This window comes from Zonotrichia albicollis, chromosome 23 (assembly GCF_047830755.1).
Source record: "Zonotrichia albicollis isolate bZonAlb1 chromosome 23, bZonAlb1.hap1, whole genome shotgun sequence".
NCBI classification, from domain to species: Eukaryota; Metazoa; Chordata; class Aves; order Passeriformes; family Passerellidae; genus Zonotrichia; species Zonotrichia albicollis.
This window is the reverse complement of record NC_133841.1, coordinates 2,779,490-2,806,159: the sequence shown is the minus strand read 5'-3', so window position 1 is coordinate 2,806,159 and position 26,670 is coordinate 2,779,490. Positions and strand designations below refer to the sequence as shown.

General features: G+C 44.2%; 2 protein-coding genes across 2 annotated transcripts; both read left to right on the top strand.

The window, feature by feature from the left end:
• The first annotated feature begins 3,853 nt into the window (after positions 1-3,853).
• On the top strand, positions 3,854-8,858 carry LOC102069658 (keratin, type I cytoskeletal 19). Its single transcript, XM_005494385.4, has 8 exons — positions 3,854-4,662; positions 5,132-5,214; positions 6,007-6,163; positions 6,450-6,611; positions 6,748-6,873; positions 6,984-7,204; positions 8,028-8,053; positions 8,548-8,858. Exons 1-8 carry the CDS (start codon positions 4,117-4,119, stop codon positions 8,628-8,630), a joined length of 1,404 nt encoding a protein of 467 aa, XP_005494442.1. The 5' UTR covers positions 3,854-4,116; the 3' UTR covers positions 8,631-8,858.
• Positions 8,859-12,255: 3,397 nt separating this feature from the next.
• LOC106629176 (keratin, type I cytoskeletal 23) lies at positions 12,256-22,341 on the top strand. The gene is made up of 8 exons (XM_014272275.3): positions 12,256-12,786; positions 16,184-16,266; positions 17,603-17,759; positions 19,209-19,370; positions 19,461-19,586; positions 20,302-20,522; positions 21,204-21,229; positions 21,824-22,341. The coding sequence occupies exons 1-8, from the start codon at positions 12,373-12,375 to the stop codon at positions 21,925-21,927; spliced, it is 1,293 nt and encodes a 430-aa protein (XP_014127750.2). The 5' UTR covers positions 12,256-12,372; the 3' UTR covers positions 21,928-22,341.
• Positions 22,342-26,670: the final 4,329 nt, after the last annotated feature.

Here is a 26,670-nt window from a genome sequence, read left to right as displayed (position 1 = left end):
TTGCAATCTTTGCTTCTTTGGAGTTATTGTGATATTTCACTGGAGTTTGGCTTTACTCAGGCAGGAATTGGCAGCCAGCCTCCCTGACAGTGCTCACAGTGCGGGGAGCTTGGGCTCCATCCTGATTCTGCTGGCTCCTCTTGCTGGCAGGAGCTTGGAATACAGAGACAGTGGCATCCCCAGCTTCTCAGAGGGGGACACAAGAGTGACCTGGGTGTCTCACTGTGATGCTGTGCACTCTGCAGAGCAGGGGCAGCAGGATGGGAAGTGGTTCTGGACAGCAGCAGGAGCTGGGAGATGTTTCATAGAGTAAAATACAAAGTAAAATACTGGTTCATAGATAATTCCTGCAGGGGAACACAGGGATGAGCTGCAGTTGGAAGAATTTTTCACTTCCATTCCTCTTTCACACAGGGCTTACAAAGCATTAGCACCAATTTCAGCCCACTTACCTCCCATGCCATTGCAAGGACATTATCCCAGCTGAAATTCCAACTGCAATCACTTATAGTTCCAATCCACTTATTTTATTTGCTACCAAACTGACAGCCAAGGAAACTTCAGGGATTGTGCTAAAAGCAAACCATGGCTCCAGCCCAGCCACCCCTTCCCAGCTCCTGCTGTTACCAGAGGCATAGTTTGCTCCACAGCTGGGGAGGACTGAAAAGAGAGATACACCCAGACTGAAAGTATCCCAACACCCAACACTGCTCTCCCCTAGAGTGGATCAGTTTGCAGTCTGTGATTCAGGGAGACATCATAAAATCTGTCAGCACTTCTCTCCTTGGTCCTGGGGAATGTCCATGGTCCCTTGTTCACAGCAGATTAATGGAGTGTATGCATGGCTCAGAGCACCCAAGCTCTGGATCTCTCTCAAGGTGGGGCAATCCTCCTCAATCCAAAGGTGCTGGGGCTTGGGCTTGGTTGAGCAGTGACTCAGGTGACCTGTCAACATCATCTGTCACTACTGACACCGACAATCCAGCTTAGCCTCTGGAATGAAGCATGGTGGCATTAAGCAGTGGCTTCACCTTGACACAGGAAAACAGTGACAGGAGAGAAGAACAGAAAAAAGACACAGAGAAAGGGCCAAGATGGGGAGAGCAGGGGGAAAGATGGGCAGAATCAAAGGGAGGCACATGGGGTGCAGGGGATCCTTCAGGAGCTCACCCATTTCTGTGGGGTTCACTTCTGGAAGAGCCAGGAAAAGAAGAACTTGTGCATTCCGTACAAGCAGTTGCTGAGTGCAGACACATTAACACATGCTTTGTACCAAACTTATTCCCTACAACACTGAGACCTGGAAACCTCCCTAGAGGAAAGAACAAACAGCTTTGGGTTTGTTTTTTAATGTTAACAAATCCCATTCCCTGAGAGCAATTTCTTGTGACCAATCCAGTCAGGGTGGGAGCTCACTGTTGCAGATTTCTGGTATTGTCCAGCTGCAAATGTGCAAGTCTGGCATGAAATTCTCATGCTCCAAGAATGCAAGCTATAAAAATCCTGAATTCTTGTTTCTATAGCTTAGTTCTAATTTTATTTTATAATTTTATTATTTTTCCTCTATCTCTAAGGCAGAGAAAGATTCCTGGTAAAATGTTAGATATAAATCACTCAGGCACTATAATTTTAGCGTCTGGTTGAGGGAAAAAAAGTGTTTTCTAAAGGCATGTCATGTCTCCTCTGAGTGATGGTTTTATCACTCATAGAGGGATCACTGAGATGACAAACAAGCTGCTGCTTGACTGGAACTTGCTGTCCTGAGAGGAGGGGCTGGAGTGTGTCAGCCCCGTTAATCCCACAGCAGAGGTAACAAAAGAGTTTGTGCAGCACAGACATGTCAGGGAATGTCTTCCAGGAAATCCCTCTAGAAGATGACAAACCAAGGAGTTCAGAGACCACAGGTACAATTCTGAGACTGTGCAAAAGGATGAGTCCATCTGTCACTGGATAAGGAATCTCTGAGCAATGGTAGTGAGACCAGAATAAAGGCATAAGCTTGAAAAAGCCTTTCTTTTTTTGATATTTTTTTTATTTCAGCAAGTGTTTGGCTTCTATTTCCCTGTACAGCCTGTAAGGAGAAAATGTGTAGAAATTGTTGCCTAAATTATGTTATGGGGCATGATCTGTACTGGCTGCTTGATTTATTTTGTTTCCCAATGGTAAATATTCAACAGAAAGGAACAGCTTTTATCTGCTACCTGGTTTTTGTAAGCGTTCATCTGATACTGATCCAGGTGACGCCTGGGGCATGTTAGAAAGCAGCAAAGTGTGTTTCACCACTGACCTTCCAAAGGAGTTATCACACCTGAGTGAAAGAAGACTCAATGAAAACTCCCCAAAGTTTCCTACTAAATTTTGTGGGGTTTTGTTGCTTGGGCTTTTTAAATGGAATATGATTTACTTATTGTGGGCTCTCTCGGTTGAACAGCCCCTGGCAGTGCACACACTTCAGGGCATTGATTACAGGAGTCTTTAAGACATTTTTTTATCTTCAGGAGGGCTTGTGTAAACTTGTTTCATGAGCCACCAACCCTTGGAGACACAGGGATCTGGCAAGGTACACAGACCATTAATCTACCCAGCAGCAAAACTGAAGGGCTGTGGCAAAGGGCCAGCTTCAGTTTGGAACATGTTTCCAGAGCAGTGAACACCCACCCGTGCGCTCTGCTCAGCCTGGAGCGAGTGGCCGTGCCCAGAGCCAGCCTGTGGGGACACATCACAGCTGGACTCTGCCTTTCCTTCCCCCCCAAGTGCTCATCTCTGAGTGAAAATGCTGTGCATTCCCTGTGCCCGCATTAACATCTCAGCTGGAAATGTCAGAAACCCCCTTGGTTTGTTCCAACAACTCCTGTGAACCTTTGGCTTATCCAAAATTCCCATCCTGAGTTCTAAGCTCAGTTTCTGTACTACCAGAGACTGCTAAAAACAATGCTCTTCTTACGATGTTTTTAGCAAAGGTATACATTTTCTTCTTTAAGCTTTATTTGAGGTCTCTGTGCTGTGCAGAGAGTGGAGTGCTCTGCAGACTCCACACTGCCCACAGCCTGTCCCCAGCAGGGCACAGGGGCAGCTCCTGCTTCCTCACACACTGCCCAAATCTGCCTTCCCTGCAGGCAAGCAGGGCTGCAGGACTGAATTCCTGAATTTCACTGGCAATTTATTAGCTCAGTAATGTATTTCTGTTTCAGACTCCTGCTTTAAATGAAGGGTTAAGGTGCCTCTTCTGAGTGTTTCTCAAGTCCTATTTTCAAATGCTACTCCATTTCCTCGTGCACGTTGGCATTAAACACATACATTGCTATCAGGACTATGTTATCTTAAACCCTTTCTCTTTACATTTTCCAAAGTAACACAGTCTTAGTCCTCCCACATTTACTCTTTTAACTGAGTTGTTTCAATCTGTGTTCCCTTTCTGGTTTATTTCAAGGTGATTAATAAATTTACTGTTTCCACTCTCCCTTGCACACTGATGGATGCTGATTGTTCCTCACACAGTGCCATGAACAGATGCTTTTTGTAATAAAAATTCAGACTCCAAAATCCAAATATTAGTTCCAAGAAAAAAATCGAGAATTAGAACATTTCTAATCCAATTCCAAAATTTTAAAGGGAAAAATGCAGATAGAAAGGAAGGAATAATGGTGAGATGAAGAGATGACTGTACATTTTTCAACAAAAGGAGAATTTTACTTAAGCCTCATTTTTAGAAAAAGTTGATTTTCTGAAGGTAGCCATGGTGAGCATTGTAAATAGGCAAGTGGGTGGGGCTGAACTCACTTTGTTTTTCCATTCTTAAATGTCAGAGAAGTAAACTCCAAGTTTCAGAACTATAGCCTGAAGAAAAAACATCTGATTCATGCCTTTTGTTTAATTAAAAAAAGAAACCCCAAGCCCAAGCCCCTGCGATGTGCTGCCAGCACTTCTTGTCAGGAATGTCATCACAGTTGGCCTCACCTCTAGGGAGGAGGAATTTTGGAGGGAGGGCTGCAGTGGGGTTTGTCTCCCAACACCCCATCATGAGGATATAAAAGAGGCACCAGGGCAGCAAAGGCACAAGCTGTCTTCTCTTGCAAGGCTGCCTAACTGACCTTTGCTCCTTCTCTTGCTTCAGCCATGGCCACTTCCTACATGAGCTCTTCCTCCACCTACGGGGGCGGCTTTGGGGGTGCCGGGGGCAGCAGCTGCCGCCTGTCCTCGGTGCGCGGTGGGGGCGTCTGCCGGGCCCCGAGCATCCACGGCGGCTCCGGCGGCCGCGGCGTCTCCATCTCCTCAGCCAGGTACGTCTCCTCTTCAGGAGGAGGCTACGGCTTCGGGGGGGGCTATGGAGGAGGCTTTGGAGGGGGAGCAGCCTGTGGTTTTGGAGGGGGCTCCGGCTTTGGAGGGGGCGCTGGCTTTGGAGGCGGCGCTGGCTTTGGTGGAGGATTTGACCTTGGTGGTGGCTTTGGTGGCGGCGATGGCCTCCTCTCTGGCAATGAGAAGATAACCATGCAGAACCTGAATGACCGGCTGGCTTCCTACCTGGACAAAGTACGAGCCCTGGAAGAGGCCAATTCTGATTTAGAGGTGAAAATTCGAGACTGGTACCAGAAACAAGCTCCCACCAGCCCCGCCCGTGACTACAGCAATTATTACAAGATAATTGAAGATCTCCGAGACAAGGTATGACATTCATATGTAGATGAGTTATCAGAAGGTAAGAGAATTGTGGAACTGCCTGTTCCATGTCTTTAAAATAATTACAAAAGAAGTAGATACACTGAGGTCCTGAGCATTCTAGCAGAATAGAGTAACCTCTTCTCAATTTAAACACCAAATAAATACCTTATCCTGTCAATGTGATGTTTGTTGAAATTAAAATGATTGCAGTAAAAGTTAGCAAAAGGTGTTTAGAATGATCAATGCATTTTTCAGGAATCAAATAGTAAAGAATGTGACAGGTGGGCCTCAAAGGCTGGAAAGGTAATTCACCTGGCTACAGATAGGATCAGGTGTTGTACAAACACATTTCCCTGTTATGGTTCTGACTGTGTTGCACAGAGTACCACAGCCCTCTGGTGTGCTCATGGAATGTGGACCAGATATTTTACCATTATTCACAGGAACTTTTCTTCATGTTTCTTAATTGCAGATCCTTGCTGCTACCATTGACAATTCCCGGGTCATTTTGGAGATTGACAATGCCAGGCTGGCTGCTGATGACTTCAGACTGAAGTAAGTTCACCTGGAGCTCATTTGTCTTCACTCTACTTGTCTTCAGTTTTTTCTTTAGTAACTTCAGATACAAAACATCCTGGCAAGCAGAATCCATTTGATGAAGGACCAATTCAGAGTATAAGCCTGACAGAACACAGCATTCAATCACGGAGCTGTTTGCATGATCAGTTATAGCCCCTGTCTTCATTTTTTTTGTGATACTCAAATATTTTCAGCAGCCTGAATCATAGGGGAAAGAAGGCAGGAATAGGTGGGATTTTCACTTAGAAGGAACTGAGTGGCAGGAAGATTGCTGTGGGGCTTCAGCATTTCTCTGCTGGAGTGTGAAATTTAGAGTAAGGTGGGGTTTTTCCACCTCTCAGGCTCAGCAGTACATCAGATGATAAAGGTCCATGTGCAGCTGCCTTCCCTGCAGCAATGCACCTGCAGGTTTCTATTTTCTCTCCTGTATCTCAGGCAGCCCTGCCCCACCTGTGCTTTCCTACGCAAATCTGGGAGGACACTGCAAAACTCCTGTCATTGTGTGACAATGTTTCTATTGATGCTGATTATCAGTATTAGGTTCTGCAAGGTGAAATGTCATGTCCTCCCCAGGAACAAAATCATACAGCATTGTCTTCCTTATGCCATAGCTGGATATTGGGAAAGAACAGTTTTATTTCTTTTACACATCTAAATCTGTATGTTTTCATCTACAGTCCACTGTTCCTCCCATATGAGATCATTTTATAGCTCTACTGAATAAAAACTCGGACATGTTCCAGTGCTTGTGTCTTTTCTGAACTGCAGGTATGAGAACGAGCTGTTCCTGCGCCAGAGCGTGGAGTCCGACATCAACGGCCTGCGCCGGGTCCTGGACGAGCTGACCCTGTCCAGAGCTGACCTGGAGATGCAGATTGAGACACTGAAAGAGGAGCTGGCTTATCTGAAGAAGAACCATGAAGAGGTGAGAGTCCTGGAAGTGCAGGGAGATCACTCCCCTTTGGAATTTATCTCTTGTAAATGAAACATACATGTAAGTTACATGTAAGTACGTGTGTCCTGTGTGAGTACACAGAGACAGAGAAGCTGTTGCAATGAGAAAATTAATGTGATAAATGTTTTATGTGTGTTCCATCTGTGATACTTGATAGCACAGGCACTGTGTACCACAGCAGGGATTGCTGGGGGCAGGAGCATTGTGAGAGGAGAGAGCCTGATCTTTTTGTGTCCTCTGTCTGCTGCCCATGCAGGAAATGAAGGAGTACTCGAACCAGCTGAGTGGAACAGTCAATGTGGAAATGGATGCAGCTCCTGGCATTGACCTGACCAGAGTTCTTGCTGAGATGAGGGAGCAGTATGAAGCTCTGGCTGAGAAGAACCGTAAGGATGCTGAGGCCTGGTTCTTCACTCAGGTACAGCCACACCAATAAACACCACGGCAGTGCTCTGCCTCAGCACTACCACCCTGGCAGGTCCCTACCTCCCTTTCTCATAATGATTGATTTTTTTATACATTTTTATGTGATTTTACATTCTTTTTCCTTTCAGACTGAGGAGCTGAACCGTGAAGTTGCCACCCACACCCAGCAGATACAGACCAGCAAGTCAGAGATCACGGAACTGCGCCGCAACCTGCAGAGCCTGGAGATCGAGCTCCAGTCGCAGCTCAGCATGGTACGGAGCTGTCCCGACACCACGAGGCACTGCCTCACACTGTCCCCTTCCTCCCTCTCCTCAACTCGACAAACTTCCTTGTAACCTGTTCTGCCATTGCTGCACTTTAGAAAGCCGGGCTGGAGGCCAACCTGCGGGACACGGAAGGCCGGTACTGCGCGCAGCTGGCTCAGATCCAGGCGCTCATCACCAGCGTGGAGGAGCAGCTGAGCGAGCTGCGCTGCGACATGGAGCGCCAGAACCAGGAGTACAAAATGCTCATGGACATCAAGAGTCGCCTGGAGCAGGAGATCGCCACGTACCGCCATCTGCTGGAGGGCCAGGACGCACAGTATGTCACTCTGTCCCGGTCCTGATGAGCAGATAAGGGTAACAACACGCCGGAGCTGGGGCTGCCAGGCTGGCCCTGCAGTGCTCGGTCACGCTCCCTGCACACGCAGCCTTTGGAGCACTGGCAAGGTCCCTGGTACTGCCACAACTCAAGATTTATGGCTACTGACATAAATCTGCACATCAGTGGTGTGGAGGATTTGAAAATATAAATGCCACCATTTTGATCCCGATAAATTACAAAAGGCACCAGGCCCCCTATATATGTCTCACTTAATCCTCTGGTTGCACTGGCATTAGAGCCTTCAGGCTGAGACAACCTATAAAAACCTGCTCCCAGTATTTCTTTAGCTCCTGGTTGTCTCAATTTGTGCGCAGAGGTGAAAATAAATACTCATCCTCACACACCAGTATCCCCAGCAAGAAAAGAGCCTGGAACAGACTGAAGCTTACTTCAGTAAAATCTGCATTTTCATGCCCACTTCTCATATCTGATCTATACATGGAATTATTTCTGATTTCTGAGGAGGAATCAGCTCCTTACATAGTTTCTAGAAGAGGCATTTTGAGGAGAGGAGCAGTATAAGGAGACACCTAGGACAAGGAACTGGTCTGACCACTGTTCCAATTCCCTTTCAAGTACTTAGGGGTGGATTTCAAAGCTGAAAGCACCTTAACACCACCTCTAGTAGCAACGCACCTCAGAAGCAGCACTGAGAGCAGCTCTGTGAAATCCTGGCTATCCACACAAATTCCTAAATGGTTCAATGGTTTCAGGGGACAAGGTCAGGAATGGTCATTAATCAAATCTTTCTTTTCCACAGGTTGTCAGGACTGAACCCCAAGGATGGTAAGAAATATTTTTATTTATTGAGGGGCTGAAATGAACAGGCAAAATAGGATTAAATAAACCTTTTAGTTTTGGGTTTCTTCTTACTACCACAGATTCTATTTTCCCCAAAATGAGCATGTTCTGTATCATGTAGAGACAAAAATATAACACTTTATTTTATGTGCATTTTTGAAACCAGTAGATTTCCAAAATGATTGCATGAACTGCTCATGGGATTCTAAAATACCCAGATCTCCCAAAGATTCATTCCTCTGCTGATTCACGTAACATTCAAGATGCATCCAAACCCATATCTCATGTGCACTCCTAAGGTTTTCTGGATGAATACCAGGAGGGAAAGTAAATAAGATGTAAAGGCAGTTCTGCCTTTGATATGTGAAAGATCTTGTGAGGAAACAAACACAGCCTCATGGTTTAGCTCCTCAGGGTGTTGGCAGTGCCTTAGTGGTTTTTTTGTTCCCTATTTAATTTTTTTATTCCCCCTACAACAGCATTTGGGAGCAGTTCAGGACGTCGCTCTGGCACAGATGATGATGGAAAACCCGTTTCTACCCGTGACAGGAGATACCAGTAAAGAAATCCCAAATCTCCACCTGGACCCAGTGCAGCCTCACACTGGCTAATGCTGAGATAAAGAACCTTTCACGTCCCCAAAGCACAAGAATGTACCCAAGAATGTCTTTCCTTAGATTTGCTCTGCCTTTGTACACGAGCTCGCTGGGTCAGAGATGCCAAGCCTGTTTTCTGCTGGTGCCCTATTGTGTCCTAACAATAAAGTTTCTGTTCTGCTTTTGCAAATGAATCCAGTCTAATGGTGTTTTTTGAAGCCATTGTGCCACACACAGCTCACAGGCTCTCCCAGCATGGGCTGCTGGAAGCCAACCAGGGGATACTCAGGGAATAACAACAGCAATAACAATAATAACCTTAAAAATAATAATAAAGATGGTGATGAACGGACAGATAAAGTGCCATTAGCATCTGCCAGCCATCAGTTAAAAACAGAGAAGATAGCACAAACAAATCCTTAAGATCTTTGTTCTCAATTCCACAGGCACAATAGGGCTACAATTCATGCACAAATAAAATACATCTCTGAAAAAATGCATATATTTGTGTTCCTGAGCTGCCTGCAGCACCAAGGCAAATTCCCTCAGCTCCTAAGGAAGCAGCAGGCACAGTCCAGGTGAAACAAATTGCTCAGAGTTTGCTGCAACTGTTTTGGTTTTCATCCATCAGGAACAGCATCCCCGGCCCATGTCACTGCAGTGCCTGTGGTTTTAGCCACACCACCTTCTCCCACCTACAAATCCCCCACCAGTGGAACTGAAGAGATGCTGATGAAACTTTAAGAGCCTGGTGAATCCCAGAAGCACACAAAGCAGTTACCTAAGCACTGTACTTTGCTCACATAAACATGTTTGGAAAAGGCATCCTTAGCCCCATCACTGGACATTCAATCCACATTATAATACCTGCAAAAATGATGTAATTTCTATAATTACATATTTTATTTTCCTTCCAAGCTCCTTAGAGACACTATTTTTGTTTTTTTCTATTTTCTGGCATTTAAGAAAAAGAAATATACACTCCTGGCATCACCAGTTTGGCCATGAGACCATGGGTGCTGCTGGTAAGAAATGCACATACTGCTGGCATTCCCACTGGAAGGAGTTCAGAAGAGATTCTGGCAAACTGCAGCAAAGCAACATCTCAATCCACTAAGGGGGAAAACTGAATTGTATAAATTATATTTTTCCTGATCCAAAATCTAGGTGACTATTGTTTGTATCACTCACACAGCAAGAGAGGGAATTTCTACAGCCTCAGGCAGCTCTCCATCCATTTGTATTCCAGATGGAAGAGCCGAATCAGTCAGTGATTGTTGGAGAACATTGACCTGTACAATATACTTGTCAAAATATTCTGCCTGTATTTAAACTACAGCCTCGAAATTCAGCTCAGTTTGCTTCCCGTGCTCCAATTCAGTAAAACACCCACAATTCCCAGATGGGGCAAGCCAGGACTGTGGAGCAGCACCACTCCCAGGGAGCAGAGCAGTCCCCATCCAAGGGTGCCACCTGCTGACAACAGTTTATTTCCTTACTCCGGGTGTCACCTTCATTCTCTGTTCTGGATTAAAGAGGTGACTAAACCCAAATTCAGCACTGCAGCCTGACAAAGAGTCATGCCAGATTTTGAAGTAAGTTGTGTAAGTTTTGCATCGATCCTCAGCATGTGTGGATCAAAACTGTGTGGCAACTTTTCTAGTTTGGAAAGGCTGAGCTGCAGAGGAAGCACTTCTCATGTCCCAGATCACCTGTACTTTGGATTAATTGCAAGAGAAAATACAAATCTGGTTTTCATGATGTGCTAATTCCATTATATTCTCAGGACTGAGGCTCTGTGGTCTCCCACATTGCCAGCCTCACTGCCAGGCAGTGTGGGAATGCCAAGGAGTAATTTCTGGTGAAACAGAGGATTCATTTTATTTCACATTCTATTCTGTACATCCCTGTGTAATTCCATCTCGGTGTGACAGGTCACAGACACCAGCTTGCTAAACTGAAAATTCAATCTGAAATTGATCTCTGGTGAGATCTGCAGGATATCATCAGTGCTATTAAAATTTGAGGTTTTTTTCAAGTTAGGGCCTCAGTTTTTGTCTGATGCTTCAAGCTCATCCCCCTCCCCAGCAGCAGGGCTGATCCCAGACTGCAGCTATGGACAGTGGCTGTAACCAGAATATCTGGGGACAGCCAAACCTCGTGCTCGCTAGAAAACTTCATCTTCAGTGAATTCTTTCCCCAAATAGTTAGAAATGACAGGATTTCTACAGAAGGAAGTGTCTGGGGAAGGAAGAGGAGCGTGTGTTCAATGTACAGGGAGCTGGGAAAGGGAAGGAGCAGAGCAGAGCCAAGGCCGAGCCACAAGGAGGAGCCCGAATCCTGCTCCGACAGGAATGAGGCCTGAGTGCAACAATTCCTTATTGCTGCAGCCTTCCAAGTGAAACAAACAGGGAAAAGCACATCTCCTGTTTCTCCCAGGACAGTTTAACTCCGCTCCATGCAGTCTCCCTGGCCTCAGCAGTCAGGATGAGCAGCAGGGCCAGGGCAGACCCTGGGGAAGGGGTTTAATCTTCACCTAGGTAAGGAAATAGCTGCAGCATTTCTGGGAGAGCCTGTGCCCACTCAGCTTCATGCCTCTTCCCAAATCTTCCTCCTCTATCTCTTCCCTCAGTCATGGACTAGAACAAGACAAGGCAAACCCACTACACCCAGCAGTTGCCACGGGACCACTCCCCAATCTGTGCCCCTCACCAGCATGAGGAACAGGACAATCTGCAACAGCCACCCTGCACCTTTCCCTGTTGGATGATACAGTTTGGCAGAAAGTTACTGAGACTTTTGAGAAAGACTATTCCTGCATGATTGCCAGGTCAGTTTTTAGTGTTGGTAGCTTTAAATAATCGTTTGAATCTTTTGAGTGCTGTTACAAACTCATGGTGTAAATATGTTCTATAGCTAAGATAAATATCTTAACAGTATTAATGCTGGGAACAGCAAGAAAGCTTTGCACTGCTGCCTATTGAGACAAGACCACTGAAACAGGATTGCACTTCAAATAATGAGAAAATCAGTATTAAGGTATCTAATTCTCATGTATTTCCCCTGGGAATGGGCAGCTGAAGGAAACAGCTGGGCATTGCTGACTCTGGACTGGAGGTTTATTTGGTTTAGAAGCTGGATGACTTCATGAAAGCCTCACATCTCCCACAGGTTGAAGCTGTTTGGTCACTAAGCTGTTCGACAGCTGATAGGACACGCTGCACTTGAGAATCCACAGGTTTGAGGATCCAAGGGCTGCTAATTCTACAGCCTGAGAATTACCACAGAAAGTATCTGCACAGCCCCATCCCAGCTTCCCATTTATTCTCTTCATGAGCAGGAAAACATAACATACTAACTACAGGGTTAGAGAGAAGTCTGAGGCAGAACTGATCCTGTTCCACACCTACGGATTTTGGCCACACCTCACTATTATCATATGAAAAGAAAAAGAAAAAAAAACCCAAACAAGCGAAAGGAAAGCAACCCGGTATGCAGCTGATTCCAAACAACAACAGCGTGCAGGCTCATAAATGCTTCAGAATTGACCAAGAGGAAGCACGTTTCGTGATGACACAATCTTGTTGCTGTAGTCATTCATCGAAGGGAAACTCCCACAGGAAAAGGCATAAAGCTGCTCAGGGAAGGCGAAGAGGCTGCTCAGTGCTAGGCAGCCAAACCTGGGGTTCGATTCACACAGAGCTAAGCATGAGCACCAGCCAAGGCCCTTTCCAGTTTTTTTCTGGGTCCCTGAGGGGTAGTACAGGGTGTGGTTTGGCCCAGCAAGGAACTTCTTACAGAGCATCAAGTGCAGATGGCGGTGCCAGCAGCACACATCCTTCCTTCTCCTCTGCCAGACCCTTCTGGCTGGCTGCAGGAGGGGCATCCTGGGGAGGCTTCGGCGAGCACTATGGGGAAAGCATCTTCCTGGGTGGGAATGAGAAACAGACTATGCAGAACCTGAATGAGCGCTTGGCTGCCTACCTGGACAAGGTCCGTGCCTTAGAAGCAGCCAACGCTCAGCTGGAGAGCTGCATCCTAGAGTGGCACAGGACAAAGTCTCATGGAAAGAGGCATGACTTCAACCAGTACGAGCAAAACGTCACTGACATGCAAAGACAGGTAAGTCAGAGCTGGGACTGTGTCATTCTGTGCTCTTCTAAGGAATTGGGGTTCTACTTTATGCTGATGGCTTTCCTTTAACAAAGTTAAATAAAACCTTTGAAATGCTAGAAATCCTTAGAAAGGCAGTTCCAGGATATTCTTCATGTTCACAAGGAGGAGAATGGGCACAAGGAAGGCTGGAAGGGGGCGAGGGGGATTCTGCAGAGACTGGCTGTGCTGCCAAGTGCTCCTTTCTGTACTGAAACTGGGGTTTGAGTAACTGCTGCTGGCAGAACTTGGTCTTTTTGACTGCATAAGTCTTGAGCAAATTACAAAGCAGGAGGAGTGCAGAGCCTGCCCCTCTCCTGCCGCTGTCTCCAGACAGACTGGGGCATTCCAGCTCTTTGATTCCTGCGGTAGCAGACAATGAAACTACAGGAGTTTTGGGACCAATGAGCTTATGTAATCAGATGGAAAAATACTTCATTGTAATTAAGAAAATAGCAGTGACAAATTCCTTGTGGATGTTTTCACTATAATTAAAAGGAGAATTTCTGGTTCCTGCCAGTAGTTAATATTAATGTTCAACAGTAACTCTTTCAATCTCCCAAACTCACGTGTCTTCAAATTTAAGCATAATATTAATCTGTATTCATAATGAACATCCTTAGCACTGTAACCATCTGTGTGACTAATCAGTGTAATTAACTTTACATACCCATATGGGGCAAAACGCAAAGCTCTTCCAAAAGCAATGTTGTCGTTTGCCCTCCACTTTTTATAACATAATTACTTGGCATTCTCAAGATCCTGAGAAATTCTTTTTAAAAAGGCTTGGAAATTGTATTAATTCACATCTTTGCTGACTGGGGCCAAGGACTTAATCAAACTTCATGCTCACAGCTAAAAGTGTTGCCTCCAGGCAGTAGGTGAGGTGCTCGGACCACAGCTTGTGTATGGAGAGCCAGAACTGTCATCACCCATTTCTGTTTTAAGGACAAAGAAAGGTCACCATCCCCAGAGCTGGCACTTGGGCACTTTCCTTTTTTACAGAAAGAGAAATAAAAACTTGTTCATCCAGAACATGCGTTCAGGTTGATTTGGAATTAGTAACTCAGAAAGATTTAGGAAGACATTAAGCATAAAACCATGATGTTGATTGAGGTGAAGCCCTCACTTTTGAGTAGGTTGTACCCAAACCATTTATTTTTAACAGTCACCCCTTAAACAGCTGTCCCTGGCCACAGACACCTGGAGGCCTGTGGCTGTCCTGGATGTGAAATGAAAGGCCAGGAAAGGATCATTTACAGGTGTCAATTCAGTGATTGAACCCAGAATTTTTACTTTCTCTATAAAATATTGCAATTAGCAGCATGTCTGCCAGTAAAAAGAGTGAAAATATAGCACCTAATTATTAGCCATAATTAAATTAATTAAATGTTAATTTAAAGGGTGAAACTAATTTAGCACCTAAAATAAAATTTAGGCTAAATTTAGGGTCCTATATCCAATAATCCAGCATGTCTATGATATGCTGCCTGTCTGAACTTGGAGGCATATAATCATTTGGCTTCTACATTTTTAACCACACTCTCCTGGATACCTGAATTCAGGATTAATGCCTGATGGAGCAACTAGTTTTGGGAAAAGCCTTGCTCCAGCCCAACTCCATCCTAACCCAGATACACAATGAAATAGCACCTGTTCTGCAGGTAACTGTCTCATTCAAACACCTTGTGCTGCTAAATAAGCAAAGTGATCCACAGAGCATTCCAGGAGATGGAAGAAAGGACAGGAGACATGAGAGGTAAAGTCAGTGCAGGAAGCCTTCTTGGGAAATCTCTGTTTTGAGAAGGAATTGGAGTATATTTCCTATACAATAATAATGTGAGAGTTCTTAATGAAGCTGACAGTTTGCAGACTGGTACTAGAGTCTGCAAATGTTCCTGATGGATGCAGTAAGGAATTCCATGTGATTATTGAGAGACAACTGGCACATGTGAGATCTCCTGCTGGCTGCAGAGCCTCTGGGGCCACACAGCAGTGGGCAAAGCACTGACCAGTGCCCAGATTGCACAGAGTCCCACAGCAATTCTGTACACAGCACAAAGCTGAGGAACTCACATTGTTTTCAAGGCTGGATTCAAGAATTACCTCTTCTTTGTCACCAAATTCCAGGCAGCCAGGCATTCAGGGCATTGTTAAAGTTCTTGAGCTGGCCTTGGTGGTGTCCCAGGGCAGTACGCGAGGTGCGGATAATTGCGCAGCAATGCACAGTCTGTGAGCAGATTAGTTAAACATTCCACAGCACCTTCTTCTTCACGACTGAGGTGAACCTTTGACACTTAAGGAGAATTTTATCATTTCCTTGTTTCTTTGTGATTCATTGAGGTGTGGGAAATTTACTCCAAGGTGTTGACAGGTCTGTAAATGACTTCTGTACAGCCACAGTGCCCCTTGGTTTGCGCTGTGGATGCTGAGGGAAGGTAGCTGGTGGGATGGCAACCACAATTCTCTTTCCTCTGTGTTAGAAAAGTACACAATGCCCTGCATTTATGATTTCCTGATAGTTATGTGTGAGTTCCTGCTGGAGTTCTCTCAAAGATTTGGCACGGAATGCTGAACTTTTCATGCTCAGGTCTATAGTTAAAAGCTATTCCATGTTATCAGAGACACATGAGCCTTTCCAGTGAGTGCTGAGTGCACTAAAGAAATAAGATCATGCCTCATCCTGCACCTTTTAGGGCAATTTTCAAATCCCAAAGCAAAATCAGACACCTGAATCAATCACTGCATGCTGCTGGTCGATTCAGAGGTGCATAACTGAATGGATCACACCAACCAGATGCCAGTGGTGCTGTGCATGCAACTCCAGGCTGAAGCCTGTGGTGAGCTGAGGGTCCTGTCAGTGAGTGGCTGCCACCACCACCAGCTCAGCAGGGTGTTCATGCACAAGCATAACATTAACTCCAGTATTTTGATTGTAGTCAGACACAGCTTAATGGTTCTTACTGAAATTTGCCCTAAAGATGCCCAAGGCAGCTTTGTCAGCAATGCTGAACAGGAGCAGAATCCGGTCTCAAAACCAGAGGAAGGCAGTGAGTGTTACTCTGTAATACACCATGAAGTTTGTGTGAAATTCATATCCTCTACCTGGCAGGAATAAGATGATGCCTCCTGGTTCATTCCCTCAAAAAAAAGTAAGAAAAAGAGTAAAGTAAGATTACAGAGCAAAATAGCAAAACACCCAGGTGAATAAGGAAACTGAAATGCTTTTATTCCTGTGGTCTCCTTAGCATGGGAATTCCACTATTTAGATGCTTCCTTTGAGCAGCAAAGAGGCTAAACCAGCACAGATTATTTACTGTCATCCCATGGCAACAACAACTCTCCTGTTGGATTCTCTGTTTTCCAGATTGAGGATAGCAAGATCACCAATGCCAGCATCCTTTTACAAATTGATAACGCTAACATGGCAACTGAAGACTTCAGGCTCAAGTAAGCTCTTCTTTCATTTCCTCATTAGATTTGAAAGAGGATTAAACTAAACATTTATTTTTCTTGCTAATCCAATAGGGAAGAGATTTTACTGAGGCTTTCTGCTGAAACTGGATGAATAGAAACAACGTAGAACAGGGGGAAAAAAACCCAAAAGCATGTAAAACCCACAAATGATTGCTGAAGAACCTTGAGTCACCCTGTTTATGATACTTAGTGCAGGTCCTGATGAGCAGGTTTGACAGCAGGCACTTGATACTTGTCACAAAAGGCACTTAAAACTGTCATCTGGGATTACAAATTATCCCCTCTAAGCACTGCACTTCCCAGTCCAGCCCAAATCTATTTCCTGGACTTATCACCTCTTCTGTCCAGCTCTGCAGGGAACACCTGTCCTCGTGTGGCTTCTGCTTTGGAGTCCCATGAATTGAGCACGGTAACTGAGCTGGTGCCTCACTGGCTCCCAGCACAGTCTGATTTTCTGTACATTGACAGAGAGTTCTCAGATCAACTGAAAAGACAACAATTTTGTACAGAACACTTTCAGGCAGGTCTTTCCAAAGGAAAGGATTTGACACTTCTGTAAGTAAGACTTCTTAGGAATCAGGAAGATTTTTCTTATTTCTAGCAGTTGGTGATCAGCTATAAAAATATCTCAGCTTTTGGTAATATTGTGACAAACTCGGATACCCTGAGCACTGCCAGCCTTTTATTATCAGTCAGTGGTGTCACAAAAGGAACCAGTGGAACGGCTTTGAGGGATGGAACTCAGACTGAGTTCACTGGGTGAATGGAGAAGCACCAATAGAGCCCACAAAACACAGAGTAAAGGGAGAGATGCTGAGGTGTGAAATTGCTTCCCATGCCCAAGGGAAGACACAGCAGCATCTCCCTTCCTTTGGCTCACTACAGACACTGCAAGAGGTTAGAGAGGAATGTTAGTAACTGGCTTCCATCACCTTTTTCTTGTTTTTCTCAAGGACTCAGAGGTTACCATTTTGGAAAAACTAAAGCAATCACTGCTTGCTGATAGTGTTTTCAGAGAATTGTATTCTCAAAGCTTCCACAAATGGGTGAATGTTAACATGCAAAAAGGGAGGTGCAAAAACGAAATTTTATTTCCTACTATAGAGGAGAAGTTACAAGAGAGAGGAAAGTGAAATAGCAAACTAATAAAACTCATTGTTAAGATTATCCAAAAATATTTAAATAACAGATGTTAGAAACAGAATAGGTTTCTCTGGTTCCCTACATAGACTGAGCAAGTCTATTTCTCCTTATACAAGAGTCGGGCAGTTCTCAACATGCAGATTGTGTCTTCTCTTTCCTCACAAAGATACGAAGCCGAGAAGTGTCGCAGGCAGGGAGTGCAGCTGGATGTGGAGAACCTGCGGAAGGAGCTCGACGGCATGACCATTATTACCACAGATCTGGAAATGGAAATTGAAGGCTTGAGAGAAGAGCACATCCTCAGGAGGAAAGACCATGAGGAGGTAGAAAAAGTTCCACTTGGTAAAATCCTATTGCACAAATCTTTACTACCGTGTAATTAACTGAGTAAGACCCACAATCTGTAAGTGGGATTGATGATTCAGGACCTAATCCTGTTTCTGAGGCACCAATCAGAGTCAGGTGAAGCAAAAAGCCTGTGTCTGCTTTACCAATTACACTGGGGTTTCAGAGAGAACAGATTGCTGGAGTCTCTCCCACCCATCTGTCATACACAGCTAATAATAACTGACATATTGGACAGAAATGTTCTCAGAAAGACTTAGATATAAATACACAGAGTGCTGCCGGGTTTTAGTCATCACAGACTTTTTCCTCAGCTCTGAATATATCATTTCCCATACTCACAGAAGCATGGAGGCGTTGAGGGTTGGAAGGGATCTCTTTAGGGCCCTTTATCCACCCCCCTTAATTCAAGCAGAGTCACCCAGAACAGGCTAACCTGAGCAAAACAGATCTCAAATTCTTGAAGGATCAAAATTAAAAAGAATGGTTGGTGAAGTCAGGCAAAATTACTCATTCTTGCATAATCCTAAACACAGTAATTAGATAATTTTTAAAAGCCACACTACTCGGAATTCTCCAAAGCTATACTCAGTGCTCTCTGTTATTCCCACATTTATAATTCCACTGCTTGAAACACGCTGGTTTCGCTTGATCTGGTGTTGTTTGCAGTTATTATCCAACACCGGACCAAACATCCTGCTCAGTGTCTGTGGGTTTTTAAAGCAGAGAATTAAACACAGGGTGCACAGTGGTGGGTGCAGCTGCCTTTGGCTGACCCCTCTCCAGCCCAGCAGAGTTCTTGGACACAGGGGACCAGCAGAGCCATCCCTGTGTCCAGCTGATCTGCATTCCATGATGTCATACCCCAAAAGGCTTCTTTGCCTGGGTGCTTTGAAAATGGTACCAGGCACAGAAGGTTGTGCTACACCGAAAGGAATGTTACCCTACCTGCCCAACTGGTCCTATAATTATGTTGTTTACACAGTAATTATATGCTTTAATCCAATTATTCCTTTAACAATTACATAGAACTTTTACATTACTCTCCTGTAAACTTAGTTATAGTTCCATAAATATTAACATAAAGGGTAAGAAAGATGAAATTACTGTTAGATTTTCATCAAGGTTTTAGGTTTCTAATGGATAAATAAATAAAAAAATGCCAGTGCTTCTTCATTGAGTCCATTTCTTCAAGAAACATTCTTTGAAAATATCTTCTTGCATGTTTTTTATTAAGTTCTGCCTCAGAAGCAACTATGTCATTGGTTTAATTCACATCACAGTATTATCAATATATAAATTTTTCAAATAATGTTAACTTAATGTATATATAACAATTACCCCAAAACCTCTCTGGGACTCTGTGATCTCTGAAAACTTTCTACTTCTATAAACAAGTTTGCTTGTTCTCTCTGACACATGAACAGGACATGGAAGCCAATCGCTCCTCACAAGACTTCAAAGTCAATGTGAAAGTAAACGCGGCCCCTCCTGCAGACTTAGGCAAGATTCTGGCAGAAATAAGAGAAGATTATGAGGCCATAATTGAAAAGAATCGTCAAAGCCTGGACAACTGGTACAAAGAACAGGTAAGAGCTAGTCCCTGCTCGTTTCCAAGCCCCCCGTGGCTGCACCTGCCTGAGCAGAGTCTGAGTTTTTCTCTTGCTTCTGCTCCACAGAGTGCAGCAATGTCCCTGGCAGCAACCCCTAATCCCGAGCAGATCCAGCGCAACGAGAACGAGATCAAGGAGCTGAGGAGAACTCTGCAATCCCTGGACATCGAGCTGCAGGCACAGATTAGTAAGGTATCTGCTGCAGACATCTTGGGTTGCTCACTCACTCCATGGATTCTCAGAAGTTGTCATGGACCAATTCTCCATTTAAATCCACAGCCTAGCATAACTTTGTTGCAGTTGTTAAAGTATGAGGGAAAGTGGAATTCAGATCATGCTCGACTTTGCCAAAATATGCAAAATAGATTCAGCAACCATGATCAGGAAGTGAAAAATGTATGTCTCCTTACAACAAAATATGAGGAGAAGAAGAGATAGCTGACTCCAGGTCTAGAAAGAGTAACACAAAGAATGCAAAGTTCACATTTACAAGCCCTGTTATCAGGCATGAATTACACAAAGTGTGAAAAATATTAGTGGGGAGCTTTCACAAATATTACATGGCTTTACACAGGTTAAAGCTGACATCCCAAAGACCTGGAGACTTTGGAGCAATTCTGGAGAGCTCATGCAGAACAGACAGGACAGACAGCAGTGTCAGGAGCAGAGCTTTGAGCAGAACGGATATGGCAGGGATAAATGACTCAGTTTTGCCTTTCATGCACACACGGCACAGCTTTGTGGTTCTGCTGCCTTCACAAGAATAGTTATGCAAATGCATAAGTGTTTAAATTACCACAGCTTTAATTTTGCAATCTTCTAGCTAGAGACCAAATTTGCTGGTATTTCTGTGTTGTATCTACCACATAAATAATAATCATGGTCTTGGTATTATCTGCCCCATCAGAAGCACATGCTGGAAGACACCTTGGCTGACACTCGGAATTATTACGCTGCTGCACTTCAAAACATGCAGCAGATCATCTCCAGGTGTGAGGAGGAGCTGAGCCAGGTTCGTCACGACATGAAGCAGCAAAATAACCAATATAAAGTTCTTCTTGGGATCAAAACACGCTTGGAAAAGGAAATTTCCACATACCGCCTGCTGCTGGAAGGGAATGCTGACGGGTAAGGCAGAGCTGCCCTGACTGGAACAGATGAAGAGTCCTCATATTTGGATTATTTATTTGTTTGTTTGTTTATGCTTAATCAAAGCTTGTGAGTCCCATACTACATCAAGGGTTGGTATTTTAATGTGACGGATCATAATAAAAAGCCGGAGCTACTTAGAGTACAGACACTGGTACCCATGTAATTTGGATTACCTAAATTAATATAACTTTTTATTAAAAAAAGAATAAAATTCTCCACTCCCACAGCATGGCCATCTCAGCATAGCAGAATGCTGGCCTCATTTTTATTCTCTCATCTGATTTGTATGAAGTCAAAAAAGGAAGAGCAGCAGCTCTTAGTTGCTGTTGCAGTTAGAACTGCAACTCTCAGGCAGGCAGGACACAGGGGCCCCAAGTGTGAGGGTATTTGTCAGAAACCAAACTGAGCAACTCCAAATACACAAGAACCAATGCACTTGTCCCTGGGAGCAGTAGTGAATGTGCCCAGGGATGTTTCCAGTGAGAGCATCTACCAAAGGGAAAGCTCACATGGTATAAAAGCATCATTCTTTTTCCTTCTTTTCTAAAAGTTTTATCTTATAGCGGGATGAGGTCTCCTTAGAAACAGTGAGAAGGGGACAAATAACATTTTAAAATTGAATAATTAACATTATTTTCTATTTCATTATCTTCACAGGACAGCAAGAAAATCGGAAACTAAAGGTAAAAGTTCCTTACTTTGTTCTCTGTAGTGACTCTTAATTACTGTCATTTCCAATCAAATTTTACTCAGGGCAATTTTAACCTCACCTGAGTGAAGTGTGGAAGGTGTGCACAGCAGGCCTTTGAGAAGCATTTCAGCAGTTCCTGGCTGCTGTGAAGGGCTCACTGCTGTGAGCCCCAGCCCTGTCAGTGGCCACAGCTCAGGCTCCAGACTAAAGCTTTCCTGGGATATGGCAAGGAGACTCCACTGAGTGACTAAAACAGCGTTAGGGCTTGAGAGCAAACCAAAAATCTGCATGTCTGGAAACTTGTATTCTGGCATGGGCATGACCTGCAGACATCCAGGATAATCTGCTGGATTTGCATTGGCTGGGCTCTCCCTGTGTTATTCATTTGCCCTGACCTGGACCAGACCCAGGGTGACTTTCTGGCAGCACATTTCACACAGAGCAGTAACAAATACTGACTTTAAGGAAAATACATAGAGAAAACTTTGTTGAGGAGGCAGCAGGCAAATGACTGTAAATAAGGCTTTCCCTGCATCACCTTGTCTCAGCATTGCTGCTTGGCTAATTAAACTTTGCTTTCTTTCAGAACACTCTGAGCTGAGCAACCGAAAGCTCAAAGCGATTGTCCACGACAGCGTGAACGGGGAGGTGGTGTCCTCCACCATCAACGAGCTGCCCCCACAAGCCTGAAGGAAAGCTCTGCCCACCAGCAGCTTCCCCAGCTCCCACAGCCCCTCTGGAACACTGTGCTGTGGGCTGGTTCCCCTGGGTCAAACAGGGATCCTGTAGTGAACGCGCTTCTCAAACGATCTGCAGCCCAACACTGCAAAGTGCCACACAGAGCTGGGTCAAGCTGACTTTGGTAGTTTAAGGGGCTTTTAGTCACCAAAATGCTGGAAAAAAGCTGTTGAATTAAAGTGACTGGCTGAGCTAGTGGCAGATGTATTGTGCACATCTCCCCAGGGCAGGAATATCCATCTGGGATTCAGTTATCGCTCTGCAAATTAGCTATAATTTAAGGGGAATAATCTCTCAACTTTTTTCCTGGTCTTATGCCTCTCATCATATACCTCACTGCAGCAAATAAATTTTTATGCATTATTTGTTCTGAACCTTGGAATATCTGATTTTGCTTTCCCTTGCATATGTCCAGTCCACTGTGGCAGTGTCACTGCCATGGCTCAGGACAGCCAAAGCCTCACTGTTTCGGGAGGGACAATACAGGAAGAACACAAAAAAGAAAAGAGGAAACACGAGTTACAGGTGACATTTACATGAGCAAAACTATTCAGCTCCCCTATACACAACTTATCAATGTCACCATTTGAAACAGCATTATGAGTAGGAGTGTTACAAAGTCACTTCACTAGAAATAGTCCCCCAGAAACATTTCTTTATTCTTCAGTTTGAGAGAAATTTTCTAGCACTGTCTTTACACACTTTCCCTCAGAGCCTGTAAGTACTTTTCCAGACACTCATTCTTTCTTGATGACCCAGGTAATTCAAAAACCCATTTCAGTTATTTGGTCTCAAATTAATGTTCACTGGTTCTGCAGTCAGGCCAGACTGATGTTTACAGTGCATGTTAACATCAGGGAGAGCTGTTGGCCTCAGCCAAACTCAGGCTTCCTCCCTGTCTCAGCTCAGCCCAATGCCCGAGTCAGCAGCAGACCCTGACAGCAATGGAGCTAGGCAAAGATAAAATCTGGGCAAGGAAAAGAGAAATACCATTAGGATGTTTAGATGAGGAAGAGTGTAAGGCAGAAGGAAGAGAGACCAAATGGAACATAATGAGTGTGTGAGGGATTTGCATTCCAAAGCCTGCGTGTCCAGGGCAGTCTCGCATTCATCAGTGACATTGTCATCATGTCCCGTCATGGACTCTCACAAAAGGGCTCCTGATACCTGCCTTCCTTTGAAACAGAGCTCACAAAGGAAAGGGGAAATCTCAAAGGAAAAGCACATTAAACTGAACAAAGTCCACTTCTGTGGAACAGTGTTCTATTACTGGCATGTTCCAACCAGATCCTGATCCCCCTTTGCCCCCCGCACCCCAACTCTCCACCCTTGTTGCACAAAGAGATCCCCAAAGCATTGGATGGATTACCTAATGGTTTCTTTAAACTGGGTAAAACTTGTAATACAGGATTAGTAACTCCTGGCTAATTAAGAGTGTCCTTCCTTATGGTTTACCAGATCTAACAAGCCAGACCTGGTGTTTGCAGCATCTGGACAAAATGTGCCCAGGTCTTCTTCAACAATTTTCTGTGTTATTTACAGATATGTTCATTTATCAGATTTACATAGCAGGGCCATATCGCCGTGACACAAATAATTATAAAAACTTCTAAGTAGCCCCTTATTTCTACATCAAAGGAAAGTATGTGCTTTGTGCTGGGTTATTGTGCTGAACTACAAAAAAGAAAGAAAGAAGAAGGAAAAGCAAATAATTGAAGTGCCTTATGGAACACGCCTGTCTTTACTTCACATTCCTGAGCAATGCTCTGGCTTCACTCTGCCCTGGTGTCCCCTCATGCAGAGGTGAGATGTGCTCCCTGTGCCCTGTGTCACACTCAGCCGTGGTCCAAGGGGTGTTGGAGAAGAGGCAGCAGAATTCCTGCTAAGAGACAGCAGAATTCCTGTTCTCCACTGCTGAGAGGCAGCAGAATTCCCACACCACTCTGATGATTTTAACCTTCTCTTACACCTGTGCTGCTGCACTCTGTACAGGTCAGACTATAACAGCTCACAGCACCATCCTCACAACTCACTCCATTATTGACACCACCATGTACTGATGGCTCCAACACAGCCATTCAAATGTCCTTTACTAAGTGTTGAGTAAATCAATTAGTCTTTAAACATACAAATAGGCATTACACCACATTCTGTCTGTTTCTGGAAAAAATTGCTGATTTCTGGAGAATCTTTCACAGCTTCAGAATGCTCTGTAGAACTGCAGATCTCCTTTCTGTTGAACACCTTGTGACACTGTGTCACCAGACGTGTGCCCTGTATCTGGTTGTTACTCATTACCTCTGAATTTGTGCTCTGGTAGATAAGCTATGCATTCCTAAATGTATTTAGGGTGGGTCTGCATCCTAAATAACAAATAATGATGCTAATATTTACCACTTGCATGCACTGTTAACATCACATTCTCACACCACGCTGAGAGATGAAGTCAGGGAGATAATGAATGGGGGCAGTATTATCATTCCCATTTTATTGCCTGAGAAATTGGAAAAAGAGATGACACAGCTCGCTCAAGGCTGCAAAGAAAGTCACTGAGAGCCACTAAATTAGAATCCATCACTTCACAGCTTCTACTTAGCCCAGCTATTAGATAATACAACTTCCTGAAGAGCCATTCCCCACTCACAGCAATCCTGTCAGTGTCTGATGGCTTGGAAGAGATAATGCCCTTCATTCATTCCCAGTGTTTATGGCTGGTCAGGACCCTGCACAAACTCTGATGATGTTCTTCAATGTACCTGTGCCAACAGCCTGACTGAAATGAGTCCTGCACAGAACCCTGTGCTGGCAGCTCTGGCAGCTTTGTAGTATTTGGGAGACTTTAGGAGCACAGGTAGTGCTGCTTCTGATTTCAGAGCAGTGGCTTGAAGGGAAGGAAATATTCAGGGCTGTGATGATGTATGGCTTGAAAAATGACTTTGTTAATTCGTTGTATTGAAACTGATTAAACTCTGCCAGCTCACATTTGTTCTCCTTCAGTATTCCATACACAAAGAAGTGCCATTTCTACACCAAGAAAGTGACGGACCCAGGCACAAAGTGCAATTTGAAAAAATATAAAGTATTATTAAAAACAACACCCTCCAAGTGAATAAATTCTATTTCCCATAAATGGAAAAGGATAGCAAAGAAACATGAGCAGGAGAGAACAGCATTTCTCAGCCTAAGTGAATGATGCAACAATACTTCTGCAAACCAACAAGATACAGGAACTCAGCCTATAAAAGGAGGCTGAAACCATCAGCGTTCACAGCTGGCTCCTTGCAGTTTCACCTGCCATTTAAGGCAGTCCTGCACGGAATAATCCTCAGCATGATTTCCAAGAGCCTTGACTGCACTCCAGCCTGGGCATGAGTCACAGCTCATTTCACTTGTAGAATTGTTAAAACTTATTAAGGTGTATTACAATAGGCAGCTTTGGTAAGTGAAGTGTTGATCCCCTGGAAGAAGTGTGCGATGAGGTAATGCAGTCATGGTTTGTGCTATTAATCACACATTCTTTTGGGGAGCTGGCCCCACACTGCTGGGGTTCAGCCTTATTTATCAACAGCCACATCTGTACAATGAAAAGTTTTGCTTTCTGCCTTCCTGGTTAACGTGGATGCAAAATTAACAAAGTCATTTCAGAAAGAGAAGAAAAGAAATCTCGCCTTTGTAGCACTGCTAAAGCCCCGGGTTCTATGGATTATTGAAGCAGAGAGAATAGGTAGAAGAGCCGGTAAAACATTTCACAATGTCCACACCCTGACCTATAAAGGTTCTAAAGTTTTGCTAGGAGATGCCTGTTCCTGTGTATGAATCATTTAGAAAAAGGACGAATCTATAAACAGGGAAGTAAGGAAAGAATAATGCTGGAGAGGCTGCACCCCCTGTCCCCCCATGTCCTGCATTATACCACAAAAGCATGTTAATTATTGACTCTACCTGAACAATTGGCTTGGTGAAATCCCAACTTAAGTTTTAATGTCTGGTATTTCCTCACCATTTCTCTCTGTGTAAAAATTTTTATTCTTTTCAAGCTGTGCTTTTATGATATCCTTAATTGTGTGACTATACGGAAATGACCTACTTGAGCCCTTGGTCTAGGACTGCCACAAACCAATTGTCTGCAAAAATATTCCATGAAACAGAAGTGCCAATGTGGGACAGTTTGGAATGTCCCTATGGCAGGAGCTCCCAGAGTGAGACATGATCTAATGGTGAGGCAGGTGCAGGGCTGCTTCTTCTGGACATGTTAATTTGCTTTTTGAATGTCTGAATATGCATCAGAAGCTTAAAGGCATAAAATCATAACACCAGCTGTGGTAAAGACACTTTCAATAACTATATAGACTTCGGGGGTAAATTTTTTGGCTTTCCAATGTCCTAAGGACAAGTCCAAAAGAGCCAATGTGACGGGCTGTAATTAGGCTCTATAGAAAGCAACAAAAATGAGGAATATAATTTGGAAAAATGTGTTTCAATTAAGAGGCATAATTAGCTGGAGCAGGCAGGGAAATGGAGAAACAAACAGGCTGAAGTAGCTACAAACTACAGTTCTTCCTTAGAACAGAAGTTAAAGGTGTGCTGCCTTTAGAGAAGTACCAGCTTTGGCTCAGCGCTGCACCTCTGAAACAACATATGAGAAAATAAAAGATCAAATGCATCAAACAAAAAACTGGGAGTGACTCTTGCCAG